The sequence below is a fragment of the Anopheles merus genome, chromosome 2R (genome assembly GCF_017562075.2).
Source record: "Anopheles merus strain MAF chromosome 2R, AmerM5.1, whole genome shotgun sequence".
NCBI lineage: Eukaryota > Metazoa > Arthropoda > Insecta > Diptera > Culicidae > Anopheles > Anopheles merus.
Window position 1 is genome coordinate 29,644,717 of NC_054082.1, and position 15,367 is coordinate 29,660,083.

General features: G+C 46.3%; 2 protein-coding genes across 11 annotated transcripts in view; one reads left to right on the forward strand and one right to left on the reverse strand.

Annotated features, from left to right (window-relative positions):
• Nucleotides 1-6,313, reverse strand: part of LOC121588311 (translational regulator orb2-like) — a 43,205-nt gene extending 36,892 nt beyond the window's left edge. Inside the window, exons 1-2 of one of the 9 annotated variants that reach the window (XM_041906082.1) lie at nucleotides 6,122-6,313; nucleotides 1,981-3,668 (exon numbers count right to left, since the gene is read on the reverse strand). In XM_041906082.1, the coding sequence (XP_041762016.1) occupies nucleotides 1,981-1,998 (18 nt within the window). In that variant the 5' untranslated portion in view covers nucleotides 1,999-3,668; nucleotides 6,122-6,313. Of the gene's footprint in view, nucleotides 1-1,980; nucleotides 3,669-3,935; nucleotides 4,080-4,692; nucleotides 4,789-4,824; nucleotides 5,068-5,142 lie in introns of those variants that run through there. The other 8 variants (XM_041906076.1, XM_041906078.1, XM_041906077.1 and 5 more) reach the window with 8 other exon arrangements.
• Nucleotides 6,314-10,266: 3,953 nt separating this feature from the next.
• On the forward strand, nucleotides 10,267-15,236 carry LOC121589261 (endoplasmic reticulum metallopeptidase 1-like). Of its 2 annotated transcripts, XM_041908030.1 has the most exons (7): nucleotides 10,267-10,550; nucleotides 10,669-10,956; nucleotides 11,152-11,212; nucleotides 11,292-12,697; nucleotides 12,769-13,505; nucleotides 13,591-13,876; nucleotides 13,952-15,236. In XM_041908030.1, the coding sequence occupies exons 2-7, from the start codon at nucleotides 10,948-10,950 to the stop codon at nucleotides 14,117-14,119; spliced, it is 2,667 nt and encodes an 888-aa protein (XP_041763964.1). In that variant the 5' UTR covers nucleotides 10,267-10,550; nucleotides 10,669-10,947; the 3' UTR covers nucleotides 14,120-15,236. The 2 variants fall into 2 exon arrangements, with proteins under 2 accessions (XP_041763964.1, XP_041763965.1); XM_041908031.1 differs by having other exon boundaries at nucleotides 10,267-10,956.
• The last annotated feature ends 131 nt before the right edge of the window (nucleotides 15,237-15,367 follow it).

Sequence of the window (15,367 nt, forward strand, 5' to 3'; positions counted from 1 at the left end):
TCCAACAGACACAGACACACACACACACACACACACACACACACACACACACACACACACACACACACACACCACACACACACACACACACACACACACACACACACACACACACACACACACACACACACACACACACACACACACACACACACACACACACACACACACACACACATGGGGACGCGGAGATGGGTGGTGAACGGATCGAAGTGTTTTCGCGTCGCCAAAAGTTTTACACAAACCGGTGGGAAGTAGTGCGCGAAGCAGTGTGGTGAAAATTGGGAGGGAAAACTACCGTAAGCTACACGGACGATGACTAAACCAAAGGTTCCCGACAGAAGCTTTCCGAAGCGCCTTTCTTTTCACCAATTAGCTGATGTCTGAGGCCTGTGCACACGCAAGGGGGCAGCTGCTAATTTGGGGTAACAGATTTAATCTAACGCAGCTGTGAACCATTTTATGACGTGCGCAGGGTGAAAAAAACTACAGCTGGTACATTTTCGAAATTATGTCGATTGCCTGTTTGAGAAAAAGGTGTATCGTGATTGTGAATTTTTCTTAATAAATAGCAATGGAACGTTGCTCTTTCACACACTCTTTCATCTTGTGCACAAAGAAAAAGACAGAAAAAACACAAGCCTGAATAGTAGCTCTATCTAAACATAAACCGAAAAGCAACGATAGATCCCCGTACCTTGTTAATCTTCTTTGTCGCTAATATATGTATAGACGCACACTTATGGCTGAGTGATTCCACTCCACAACACGATCATCTATTGCATTACAACCAGCCAACAACCAAACCCATTTCCTTCTTTCTCCAGCGCGACTTTTTAAACATCCTAAACTTGTGAGAGCTGAGCTTCCAGCATAGTTCATCCTGCGCCGGGCCAACGAGCTAGCTGGTGGGCTAATTATTGTAATGTATACGCGAAAGGTGAATTAAATCAGCGAGCACGGCGCATCAACAGGTCGATCCCGGTTGGTCCGGTTGTGTTACGCTTCAAGATCACCGTCCCCACCACCATCGCCGCGATCTTGTGTTTTGGAGCGATGGCTTGTCTCTTACGGTACTTTATGCTTTACGGACTGTTGCCAGAAATCTTGCCAAGTAGTTTCCAGTGAAAAAAGCGGCTATTTTTGACATCGACACCCTAACAAATGCTTAACCGTGTAATGAGTCTTAGTAAACGAAAATTTGCCTCAGATACGAAAGAATTGGACGCTAAACAAAAGTATTGCCTAAAAATATTGTTTAAATCTGTATTCTACATTGTGTCGAAGAAATGTTGGCCAACTACGACATTCTGATTCCTACTCTAGCGCTTTCGTGCACTTTTGTGGCCGAATGGCAACGCGAAAACGGAACCAATCGTAATCAATCGTACTTATATTGCGTCCATATGTTTTGGACACGTGTTTAATCGAATTGATGATTTCACACCGCACACGCACACACGTGGTACAATTGTGTGGCTTTTGGGGCAAATGAAAAATCGACCATAGCATGTGGTCCAGCGAAATAAACCCATCATTAGCGTCAAATAATGTGGCACCAAACGAAGGGGAAATGTTAGCACGTTGATGCCTCGCTACATCCAGGCCAAACCCCAAGAAACATACAGAAGTTATTCCACCGATGTCAATAACCTCCGTCATGCTGCTCTCCCGGGCTGGTGGGGTGTGGGCGCAAGAAAGCACAACAAAATATATCCAATCTGGGCGTGATTTATAACACAGCTGAAAAGAGGAGCATATGGTGGGTCAACATGCACAGCGATATCCTAGGATGATAGGGGGGGGACACATTGCAATGCCTGCCGCCACGTGTCCATCGGAAACAAAATGAGGAAGTGTGTATCGCATGGTGCACAGTGTAGGGAGTGAGTGCGCAAACGAACGTATTCCCTTCTCCCCCTCTCTTTATAGGGAAACCAGAAACGATACTCCGGTGACGACGAATAAGTAAACACTCACCTGTTGCAGGGAAGGCATCCCTTCGTCGGTTGGTTTCACTCTCGGGAGAGAATTCGGAATCGTCCTGCCGTTTCGGGGGCAGTCTGTGTTCGTGTGTGTGTGTGTATCGCGCAGATGGCCGTCTTGCGTGTACTTTTCGTTCCCTTCAAACGCGTGACGCTTGACTTTTTACTCACTCAAGAGTAGGGAACACGTTTGCGGTCAATGCCGTCGTCACCGAATGTTGCAGATTGGAGATTTTTTTTGCGTTAGTTCACAGCACAAATCTGTTCGATGATGTAGGGTGAACACACACGCACACTTGAAAATTATCGCGTAGTGGGGTGTGTGAGTGTTGTACGGTCGTTAGATGCTGCTGCTTCACCAACACACGTTCGCACAGGGAGCAACCATGCGGGATTGCAAAGAAGCAAATCCGCGTGTGTAGTAGTAGTAGTCAGTTGTCAACGGTCGTCGTCCGTTTCTGTCCCGTATACTCTGCCGTATGGTATGGGGGAGCACACTGTTATCCGGTGTGGGTGTGTGTTTGTGCCACAGCAAGATTGGAAGTCGTTCAGATCTGGCTCCGTTCCTTTTTCGCGTGCTTCTACTTGGCTTTCCTTCTTCTGCCTTTTCTGGCACTTCTAGTGTACGAATGTACAACACCAGATGATATTGACAAGCCAAGTGAATCTTCTACCAGCGACACTGCCCCTTCGTTCGATTTGATGAACCAGCAAGTAGTGGTCGAAGCGATGTTTTGCCTCCAGTGCGTGATTCACACTGATCGATTTGCTCACACGGGAATGTTCAAAACAAAATAAATAATAAATAAATAAATAAACGTTCATCGGCAGCACGCGCGATTGCTTTGCTGCGCACTTGATCCGAACAAAACGCTACTGTCGAGACACAAAAAAGGTAGTGCTGGTCAGTGGTCGGATGTTGTCCGTCCACCTTTTTACGAACGATTTTTTCGTATAAGAAATACACAGACACACACACACGTACGCACAACAAACACGTCAATTGTTTGTTTCTTTTTCGCGCAAGAAACACCACACAGCAGCGTCGGGCTAAAAATCTGGCACGCACGCACGCACTCCCTGCTGTTTTGTTTGACGGGGAAACCTTCTATTCTTCGGCTACTGCTGCGGCTGCTGCTGTGGCGATTGTCCGTTACACATTCGGAAGGTTTGTAGTAGAGTCTGCCAGGCGCAAGGGAGATTAAGTATTCATAGTTCGTGTCTTTTTGCTCGCCTTTTATCGCCCCGATCTCTCGTCGATGCAGCGAATACACAGCCTCCCGGGTTGTAACGGCACAGAACTTTCGCAGGATGTTGCCTTTCTGCGTTCGCACGCATTCCCTTTACTGTTCACACTTGAATTGTTTTTTTGTTCTTCTTTGCCGAATTTTTCAAAAGCTCTTGCTCCGGTCGATGAGTAATGAAGTCACCTCCTCTCCTGGCACCACACAACTTGGGACTTGTCAGCTGTAGCAGCACCACCACACAACACACAGTACACTGCCCTGCCCTTCCAGTACATACGGCAACACTGAAAGCACACCGCACCGGATTCAGCCGATTAATGACACACAGTGAGCACTTGGCACGCACAGCGTAGCAGAAAAGCTCTGGACACGGAGAACCACAGAAATGTCTTGCACAATTCCGCAAAGAGGAAGAACAGTAAAGGTGGCTGTTTTGCTGGTGGAAAGAAAAAAAATGATAAGAAAAAGTAAAACAAACAGGAAATTAGTACAAAATAATAAAACCAACTGGTGCGCTACACCGACTGCTGAAAGGAATTTCGTCACCGAATATCACACGCAAAAGAACCAGACAATTATATCCGTGTATTTGAACTGTGTTCCGACGGTAACGTTCTGGTGGCGGTACTGTCCTTCAACAACATCCAGCCCCACACCATCCGACGGGACGACGACGGCTGCCGCACACAGATTTTCCACGAACCTTTGCCACGCACGATCCGCAGCAGGCGACGCACGAAACAGCAATGAGATTGCCTCTTCTCGGAGGGATCCGATAAATCCTTCCGAAATGATACAGCAGCAGCAGTAGTAGAGGATGTGCTTTCCCCAACCAGACCAGCACACACACACACTCACCAAGTTGGCGTGTGTGCTGTGCTGCTCGGATGGAGCAAAATCATCCGAAATGTTGAAGCGAGAAGACGCACCACAGAGCTCAGAGCGAGACGGCATACGACACGATGGTCAGACAGAGGGAGAGAAAAAATCTGCAATCGAGCAGCTTGGGATGATGTGTGCCTGTGTGTAGGTCATGTCAAAATGGTTTCGGCTGTAACATTCGCGCACATGGAGCATCTTGCTGCCTGCAGTCTTGTATTGCTAAACAATACACAGGTGAAAAATGTGTAACATTCGGCTAAGTGGTTTAATTGATGCAAGTTAAGTTACTCATCACCACGCACATGCACAAAACTTGCGCAAATCCGCGAAGTCTGACAACGCTGTATTGACTCCTTTCTAAGAAATGCCTGAACAATAGATTCTGCGATGAATAAGTCAGCTCTTTTCACGATCAAGCACCCACAGACTCACACACACATATACACACACACACTCCAATTCGCCGGCCGCGGTTTTAGCACGTTTCCCGTTCAAAACAAAATGGAGAACAACGTTCAGCGGGTCTCCACAGGAAACAAGAGCGAAAGAGAAGAAACACATTATTCTATGAAATTCACCTCCTAATCGAGCTGAAGACTCTGGAAAAGGCACAACACTTTTATGGTTCCTGATGATTGCCCGAAATTTACCGAAACTTGTAGACATGTAGTTCCTAACTCAGTGTGCAATACTAACTGAAGCCTTCTTACCTGGCGGGACAACTACACTGAGCGCGTGGTGATAACAGGAGGCACAAAAATCGTCTAACAAGTGCACACGTAACCGTCGGCGACACTAGTTGCCGGCGATGGTGAGGATATGATAACGGGAGTTATACACCTACCACCACTACTAACACACACACACAAACCGTCTATTGCAGAGGAGACAATTGAACTAAAATGATAGCGATACGCACACGGCTACAACAGCCCGCTTAGGCTAAGCTGCCCTGTCTCATCCGGCACTAGTGTGCGTTGCTATAGCGTAACCCACAGGTAAGATATGATTTTTTTTGTTTCGCTTACTCAGATCGTTTACCAAGAGGATCGAGAACACAGCCGATTTAGCAATTTTCCATTTTAAAAGTATTGTGGATTTAACAATTCTAATAACAGCGATGGCGTAGAATAAAGTCGAAAACAGAGAGAAAAAGTAATATTTTTGATTTTTTTCAAGCGTGTGCACACACAACTATCATGGAGGCTACGAACTACCTTGGCCTATCGCACTACCACTACGCAAAAACCGACCGGCACAGCCTACTCTACTACACAGTGTGTGCAGTAGCGCTCTCAGGTTCAGGGCATTTCAACAGCAGAAACCGTGGAACAAACGAACATGTGCAGGAGCTGCTGGAAGGGCACGGGCATGCTGCTGCTGCTTTGCCTGTGCGGCCAAATTTAATGACCGTGGGAGGAAAAGGAGGAAAAGCTTTGACGCTGGCTGATGCACCGACACACCCGGTGGAAAGGATTCGCCATGAACGCACACTCCGGCAACAAGCCGGCTCCGTACACAACACACCGATAAACATTATCCTGATGCACCACACCCTTGCGAAGAATAGGAAGAATGTTTCTGGCATGGGCACGGTCTGTGTAAGCTCCCCCTCCTCTCGCGACGTTTTCACGCAGCCTACGAGGTATTGCAATATTATACAGTAGCGGAATTTTCCAGAACCAGAGCAAACCTTTCGCTGCCCATCTTTATAGTATTTCAAGAACGAAACCGTACAAACAATCACAATTTCAATGGCAAATTTACCACATATATAACACTAACTTGCTCTTCACCGAGTGGCCGAATGATGGACAACGTGTCCCCGGTCAGGATACCGCATCGTTTACTCTGCACGATCCTCTAGTTTATCCTCTAGTTTAATTGAATTAATCTCGCAGGATCATCCACACGATTAGAGAGTAGTTTTGAACGGAATCCACACGGTACAAACACGCACGCACATACACGGAATAGGCACTTGAACCGGAAATCGTTCTACGCTACCGAAATCGGGATAACACCCTCACGTCTCTGCGATGTTTCGTTCCGGAGCGATTGGAAGAATCTGCGCTATCGTTCCGCTGCGGGAGGACGAACTAACGACGAGTTTGATCAGTCTCCAGTCTGCTCTCCAATACTGCTTTACGTGCGTACCTTCACTACTACTACCAATACCACACACTACCATAGCTTCACACTACGATAGCTCGTGTATGGCATGCTGTGATATATCCGTATACATGGGTGAACGCATACCCAGCCACGGGCGTACACGCACGTGACGGGATGGAGCAGTTGTGCACTATAGGGCAACTGGACGCTCGCGGTGGTCAAAATGTTGTCCAGAGTGTCCGAACATTTTAAAAGTTGAGAAAGACTACGGATTGTTTTACATAGCAAAGAAAAGACAATTTCATAAATCCTGGCCTTGAAGATAATATCAGAGCAGCTGATCTTTAGAACGTATAAAAAAGAGAATTTTCGTTAGGTTTACACATGATAATGGCTCTAAATTGGTATTTAGGTATTTGAAATACGCATTAATTAAATGTTTGAATTGATCATTAAACAAATGATTTTATTGTTATGAGCATTTCGCTAACGTGCTACCAAGCACAAGATAGAACGAGAGTGAACGAGAGAGCGGGATAACGTGGCTAGGAAACAAGTTAGTCGGACCCCCTTGTGACCATTCTTGCGAAACAAGCTATGGTCATCATCCATTTCACTTTTGTATCCCCTTCACGCACACAGCGACCGACCGGCGAAATACAAGAAATAAAAAAGCCGGTCCATATATTGCACGTTCGAGCAGAATATGCGTTGCTCTTTTCTTTTTTTGGTTTTTGCTTACACACAGGCGCACGATTATCAGTTGCACTGCTACCCAGCTGATACTAGTCCCGTCCTGCTCGAGCTAGCTATCGTTTCAGCGTGCCAGTTCTTTCGTTCAGGTTCAGCGCATCAACACAGCCGCATACAAACTACGCGAGAGAGACTCTCTCTCTCTCGCGCGCGCGGTGGCGTGTTTAGTCATTCGGAAAGGATATACTTTTCCATCCAAGCAAACGTGGGTATTGAGTGGGGGATGAACAATCTTCTGCAGCGCATGGCAGTACCGTATTTTATTCTCCATACGCACTGTTTGTACGAAAAACCAGACGCGTGAACGGGGAATGTGTATGCAAAAGATATGTTTCGTCCGAAACACGTGGCGATAATTGTGACACCAAACACGTGGGGGATGACTTTCTTTAAATTAATTTAAAGCACAACAGACTCTTTAATCAAATATTTTATTTTTTATTTTAAAATGATAGTTTTAACGACAGATACGGTACAGCACGTAGCAAAGTATGTAAAATATCTGATTTGAAATTGTGTGTACTTTTCTGTGCAAGTCACCAATTTTATATTGATTCAACTCTATTAAAGCATGTTGTGCGTTTTGTGTAAGCATATTTGTGAAAAAAAGTTTGTTGTTTCAACAACGAGAATTTGCTGGCTTTTGATTGAGTTTTCCCATATAACCAAGATACCGAAAACGCCACCAATTTCTTGTACTAAAAATCCAGTTCCATCAAACAAAGCTAAAAAACTATCAGTTTGGTGGGTTAAGCCACACGACCACAGAAGCAGCCACCACTTCAATTTTGTTGAAGTCAGATTTTTATGCACGTGCAATTTATTTGCTCAACATGTTTCACCTGTGTTAAAAATGTTATTTATTTGTGCAAAGGAAGCAATTAAACGTGTGTGTTTAAGTTGGTTTGTTGTAAAACAGTCATGTGTAATATGTGTATATGTTTGTTTGTTTACTTGCGAATGAACCGTTCCATTTCGCTGGTCAGTGCATAGTTTATAGACTAATAATATTGCTGAAGTTGAAGTGCAGTGATGTAAGTGAATGAATTTAATCAACCGAGGAGTTCAAATCCTGTCCAGCACATTGACCTAAGCCAAACCTTGACCAAACTTTTCCTCAAAGCATTTTTGGAAAAGGTGGGTTAAGGGTGGACAAGATAAATACATCGGATCGGAACTGGCAGCTCCGACTGTTCTAAAATTTGGTGGGTTAACGACTGAATCGACCACCACAAACCCACGTGGGTTTGAAGTGGTTTTACAGTGGGTTAAAGACGATTTGGTTATTTGGGTTTGGACGTGAATTTACAGCTTCTTTATAAATGCTCGGAAATGATTTGAATTTCTCATATTCTGGCACCTAAAGATTGAAGTACCATTCGAATAACGTTTTTTAAATTGTGAAACTTCCCAAGTGCCACAAATACACTAAACGACCGCTAATCGGGCTCTAAACGACTCAAGCTCTCAACTTAAACGGAATATAAAAAGACTTCGTTTAGCAGACGGCAAACGACTCATGCATTCTAAAAATAGCAAAAAAGCTGTTGGTGCGATAGTGACACAGTGGAGCCTCCTCGCTTGGAGAGTTTTCTCATTCCATCTGTACTGTTGTATGGTTTCGCATTGAAGTTATGCATCGCTAGAACTAGAACTGCGATACGATTGTTTAAATACTAAACTCCAATGTAAACCATTTGTACAGAGGCAGGTGAGATTTGAATAATGGTCGTTGGTGTTGATACCCACGTATCTGACCACACGACCATTAATAAAAATAGATTATAAGATATAGATTTTTGCTCGGAAAGTTAGAAGGCTATATAGGTCATGATTAAATGAAACTTGTCGAAACACACTGCAAGAAAAGGACAGCAATATAATGATGAGTTGTAATATCTATTGAGCAAACCAACGAAGGTATCGAACTTTCATTTTTTTTTCAATGGATATTTGATAATGGATGATAATGGAAACTGGAAAAGTTTAAACTTACTCTGTGCCGCTTGGTAATTTTGTTATAAAATCTGACTGACAGGCGAGATAATCGCGGTTCGTGTATGGACTAATCCGAGGTCTAGTGGCGATTGAATATGCCAAGACGAAATATTGAATATCAATCTGCGAATTCAATTATTCATTTCGCTTAGTTTGTGCAAAATAAAAGACAAAAATCGTTCCTGGACACGAGTTTTCAAACTAATCTACCAGAAAAAGTATAAATAATCGGTTCTCGCTACCGCGAAAATCACAGGAATACCGAAGTTGGGTATCTCTGCCAAACAGCTGGCGCGATTGGAGGTGTGGAAGATTTGACAGCCCAATTGCTCTACATCTATTAAGGCCTTATTAGACGGAGGAAAATACTGTCATTTATTGATTTCTTATCTGTCAAACTAAGACTTTGGCACAAAAATGCCTCTCGTACGTGTAAGAAGGTAAAAGAATTGCTCTGTCACTTTTCACATTTATTATTTATTTTATTGATTTTGTTGGCTTTATTCGAAAGAGTCATTCGTTGTTTCCCATTTTTGTTGTTTTTATTCATTATTATCACGAAATTCAATACGCTCTACCGACATTGACAGTAAAAATCTACTCTCGAGCAAATCGGAATTGAGCATACCGAATTCAGATTTTCCGACTGGCATCTATCAGTCAAACCCAATTTGAAGCATAGATTCCAAAATCGAATGACAGTATTTTCCTCCGTCTAATAAGGCCTTTATAAACAGGGCGTGTATTTTGCGGTACCGCGACGATCTCGGTTCGTGTATTTCCAGCCTAAGCTTAATCTGTGGCGCTTGGGGCAAAGCATCATAGGATGTTTTTTTAAATACCAAAATCATTTTGCATTAACAACGATGTTCGCGCAGTAATACTGTGCAAAACCTTTGGTTCTGTATTTAAATCATTAAACTATACTCGAATTTGTTTGTTTTTTTTTTTTTTAATGAATAACCATATCAACGGCTTTTTCAAATACAGTCAGTACTCAGCATTTGCAATTTCGCCAGGCTATTTTGGGTCCCAACAAACACATTTTTCTTCTATTTATTTCATGCAACCGCAAACGCTTATTGATGATGGAAAAATAATAGATATTTGTGGGATCAAAAACAGAGAATATGAAAAGAGCAACGAAAAATAACAAAGCAAAACAAAAAATTGTTTCTCGTGTGGGGCTACCACTGTTCGCAAGCTGTCAAAGCTGCACGCGCTTGTGTGCGTTTATATATATATGTGTGTGTGTTTGTTTATTTATCGCAAGACGTTTGACGCAAAAACAATCTTTTTTTCATCGTAGTATCGTAACGTGCTTGCCAATTTTCAGTCCCCCGGTGCGGTCGCTTGGCATGGAATAAGAATAAAAAAAACGAGGGCTCATTCTCTCCGTGCCGGAGTGGCAACAAATAGCGCCGATAACAGCGACAAACAAAGCGGCCAGTGATAATAACAAAGCCGAACTGCAGTGCCATTCTTGCTGCCGAATTCGGTGTGCTCTTTCGTGACACCACATTTCTGTGCCTTTGTTGTGAGTGTATGTGATAGGAGAAGGAGGAAGGAGGTAAAGTGACCAGTGTTAATGGTTCTATTGGAATGTGTCGCGTAGATTAGTGCTCGATTATATGCGCCAAAGTGCAATCGAAATGCATTTAAGCGGTTGTGCTACTTTCGTTTTCCAGCACTGCCTCGGAGCCATGATGAGTTTAGCCGGTTAGTGACCTCAATCGATATTGCAGAGCGCGTGCAGGCAAACGGGCGAACGTGTGGGCGGCGGTCAGTTCACAGATAAGCTGGTGGAAAGAGCTGGTTCTATTTCTGCCAACAAAGCAACAGCAGTGCATCGTTTAATAAAAGCCCCCATCAGAAAAACGGGCAAAGTGTTTATACTGTTCGTCCTCAAACAGGCAAAGCGGCACAGCGAGCGTATCTAGAGGGACTGGAATATCGATCAGTAAGCAATGTTTCAGGTAAGCAGAAACGTACATGTGCGTCTGGCGAATTATGTAAATATTTCAACGGCTGGTGGCAGAAGTCAGCCGGTTGCTTGGATATATCGATAAAGTTTTCATGCACCAGTGCCTTCATTGTTTATTAATGTGCCGTCTCTGTCTCTCTTGCGTTGCTGCCGGCAATGTGTTGGGCCGAACCACCTACCTCGTTAGCCTACCGGTCAATCGTCCAAACAAAAGCACCCGAAAGTGAAGGTGCTCGATCCGGATATAGGTGAGTGTGGACAATAGAAGCGAGGGGGGCATGGTTTCTCAATATTTCATTCCACTTCCCTGTCCATTCCGACCACCAGATTACTCGAAGGCGAAGAGCGTCCACAGCATATCGTCCTGGTGGGGCATCGGCGGCATCTTTATCGTGCTGGTCGTGGGCAACATCACCAACTACACCAACTCGCACCTGCCGGACGGGTTGCGGAATGCGCACCTAACCCACTTCCCGGCCGCGTTCATTGCCGAGCGGGCCTGGAAGGATCTGAAGATACTGAACGATTTCGGCCCCAAGCCGACCGGCACCTACACGAACGAGGTGCTGGCGGTGGACTTTCTCAATCGCGAAATTTCCTACATCGATCAGCTGAAGAACCGCAACCAGCAGCTGGTGGTGCAGAACCAGATCGTGTCGGGCGGGTACGTGGGCGTGTACATGAACAAGTCGGCCGCCAACGTGTACCGTAATGTGCAGAACGTGGTGGTGAAGCTGGTGGGCCGCAGCGAGTCGACCAGCCGGCACGCGCTGCTGCTCAACTGTCACTTCGATTCGGTCGCGGGCTCGCCGGGTGCGAGCGACGATTCGGGCAGCTGCGCCGTGATGCTGGAGGTGCTGCGCGTCCTGTCCCGCCAGTCGGACGTGAACCGGTACTCGATCATCTTTCTGTTTAACGGGGCCGAGGAAACGCCCCTGCAGGCGTCGCACGGATTCATCACCAAGCACCCGTGGGCGGCGGATGTGCGCGCGTTCATTAACCTCGAGTCGGCCGGGTCCGGCGGGAAGGAAATGCTGTTCCAGAGCGGCCCAAAGCACCCGTGGCTGATCGAGGCGTACGCGCGGGCCGTCCCGCACCCGTACGCGCAGGCGGCGGCGGAGGAAATCTTTCAGTCGGGCGTCATCCCGTCCGACACGGACTTTCGCGTGTTTCGGGACGTCGGGCGCATCCCCGGAATGGACTTTGCGCACACGGCGAACGGGTACCGGTACCACACGCGGTACGACTCGATCGACTACATTCCGCTGCCGGTGCTGCAGCGCACCGGGGACAACATACTGGCGCTGACGCGTGCGATCGCTAACGGGGACGAGCTGGGCAGCACGGAACGGTACGCGCAGGGGTACATGGTGTTCTACGACTTTCTGGGGCTGTTCTTTGTGTCCTATTCGGCGGACGTGGGGTTGATGATCAATCTGTCCGTGGTGCTGCTTTCGATCATTATACCGTTCCTGTCGCTGGCCCGCTCCACGAGTGGGACGCACGGCAGGCAGATCCGGTCGGAGACGATGACCGGGTTTCTGGCCACATTTCTCGGTGCCGGTGCGAGCGGCGTGCTGTGCTTCTTCATCGGACTGCAGCTGGATGCAATCGGCCGTTCGATGTCGTGGTATTCGTCCACGAATCTCATACTCGGCGTTTACTGCTGTCCGGCATTGCTGTGCCAGTGCGTTGTGCATTTGCTGTGCAATCGTTTGTTCGGAAGCAAAACGGTTAGTATTTGCAATTGGTTCGGTTTACGGACTGACTGACTAAACGCCTTTATCATCATTCCATCCCGCAGACCCCGCTAAGCCTCGCTCTGAAGGTACAGGCACGGCTGAACGGTGTGAACCTGTTCTGGGGCATGATCACGCTCGGCATCACCTTTACAGGCTACCGGTTGGCGTACATCTTCATGGTGCTGATCCTGTGTTCGCTCTGCTCCAGCACGCTCATCTCAATGCTCGGCCTGCAGAACACGGTGCACAAGTGGTTGCTCCTGCACATGCTCTTCCAAATCGTTGCCCTCGCCTGGAGCACCCAGTTCTACCACATCCTGATGAACATGTTCGTCCCGATCACCGGGCGCATCGGTTCGTCCATCAATCCGGACGTGATCGTGGGCACGCTGGCCACGTTCGCGACGCTGTTCAGCTGCAGCTACCTGACCCCGCTGCTGTTTCTGCTGAAAAAAACCGACAAGCTGATCGGGGAGCTGGTGGCCATCACGCTGATCGCTCTGGTACTGGCGACGTCCACGCACGTCGGCTTCCCTTACCGCGACGATGCGGTCAAAGCGCCGGCCGTACAGCGGCACTACATTACCCACACGGTGCGCAAGTTTTACGACCACAACGGCGGCGAACGGTACACCGATGCGGGCTTCCTGCTGCAGGAGCTCGATCGCAATGCGAAGAAAACGATCGAGGGCATCGCGATGCCGGACGTGGTGACGCCGATGCGCGAAATTCCGGCCTGCGACAAGGAGCTGTTCTGTGCGATACCGTTTTACTCGATCTGGCATCAGGTTTTGTTTGAGTAAGCATCCCTCACTGTTGCGTCGTTCTTTTTATTGTGTTGTCCTCACTGCAATAGCTTACTTTCCTATTGTCTACCATCGTAGAAACTATTGGCTCCCAGGACCGGCACCGGTCGTGCGGCAGGCAGTGACCGTTTCGCTCAGGGAAAAGGAGCAGCTGAGCGAGCACGAGCATCGGTTGCATCTGGTGCTGAAGGGTAGCTTTCAATGCTCACTGATCATCGGACCGAAGGCGGGCTCGACCTTGAAGCGCTGGAGTTTGTTAAGTGAAATCCCGACCCCGATCGAGTTCAACGGGCAGCGGGGACACTTCGCGCTGCTGACGGCGGGTGTCGAGAGCGAACCGATGAACATCACACTGGACGTACGCGTAAGTGGAACGCAGCTAGCAAATGCTGTGCTGGTAGAAAAAAGAAGCTAACGATCGATTTTGTTATGCCCGTAGCACGAGCTGAAGAAATATGACGGACCGCTGGTCGATCTGCTCGTCACGACGACACACTGGGAGTACCACAAGGAGCACACGCCCGTGTTCAATCGCCTTCTGGCGCGTGTCCCCGGCTGGGCGCATGTCGTTCCCTCCGTGGCTGCCGTCAATAGTTACACTTTCTAAAGCAAGCGTCGATTTTACGCGCTGTACGCGCGTGTTACTTTCTTACCAAAAATGATATTAACCAGTTTAAAGCTTTCTCACTTTGAGCGCAAATTACTTAACTTTACCGCTGGTATACCTTCTCCATTCTACTGCCTTAAAGAACTGTTACGATTCTACGACGTCGCCAGTCGGTGGGGCGGAAGCAATAATTAGATATTTACGATACGACACGCTTGTAGAAAGTTGTTGCACAGCAAACAAACAAACAAAACAAATGTCTACATTTTATCGCTGATTGTAGTTAAAATATAGCTACAATCGATTGATTATCTCTAGTTCGATCATACCAAAGGAATTTCTTCCATTGCAACACACAGAATACTCTCTATTGTCCAACTATCTCGATTGTATAATAAATTTCAAAACATGCAAACTTAATATAATTGAAGCAACAAAAAGACGTAGGTTATTGAGGGGATAGCAATTCAGGAAAAAAAACCCTAAAAAATTTGACCCTTTCAGTCCAAAGAAATGTCACACACGGTGAAGGATTGAGTAATCCAACACTAGGGATCGTATGAATCTTGCAAAAAAATCGATATTATGATATTATTCGCAATAATAGTAACTTAAGTTCCTTCGCCTTAGTGCACACTATACAGCGGGTCTTCTGTCCTCAGCACAAAAATATGAGCCCCCCAGACATTGCAGGAAACTGTTGTTGAAAGCGTGTCTTTAGCTATAGCTCACGATTTCATCTTTCTTCAATTACACCACTCAATAGAAACTAAGGAAAAGCTTTAACGTCGAGCATGCAAATGAATACTTTGCATTTTGTTTTCAGTTAGTTAGCATTTTAAAAAGAATAGCATACCAAACAAACATTCTGTTTCCTAGCCATACATTGAAAGAATGAATAAAAATGCTTTAATTACACAACTAGCTGAAGAGTAGCTCAAATATCATTGTTTGCTCCCTTGAACAACGGCCCAGTAGTTTATTTAAAATGCTCCGCACATGTTTCTCTTTGCAATGCGGTTGCCATCGTTTTGCGCCAAGTTTTGCGCTTCAAACCGCATGCACTGGTTTGGTGGCGCCATCTATTGGACGATAGCAATACTGAATGCAGCGTTTTGGCGCGTAGAATGTTGAATAAACAACGGTTTAAAAATAATTATCTTTCATTTTTCAAGAACATAATTTCCAGAGCTCACAAATTCCGAATTCTCCCATAATGAGCGTTCAACCTGCCTCTGCAAAACGTTT

What these genes read in the sequence shown, in the direction of transcription:
- LOC121589261 (XM_041908031.1), top strand. An exon ending in GGTGCTCGATCCGGATATAG is followed by an intron (nt 11,213 to 11,291) that starts GTGAGTGTGGAC and finishes TCCGACCACCAG; the next exon opens with ATTACTCGAAGGCGAAGAGC. An exon ending in GTTTGTTCGGAAGCAAAACG is followed by an intron (nt 12,698 to 12,768) that starts GTTAGTATTTGC and finishes TCCATCCCGCAG; the next exon opens with ACCCCGCTAAGCCTCGCTCT.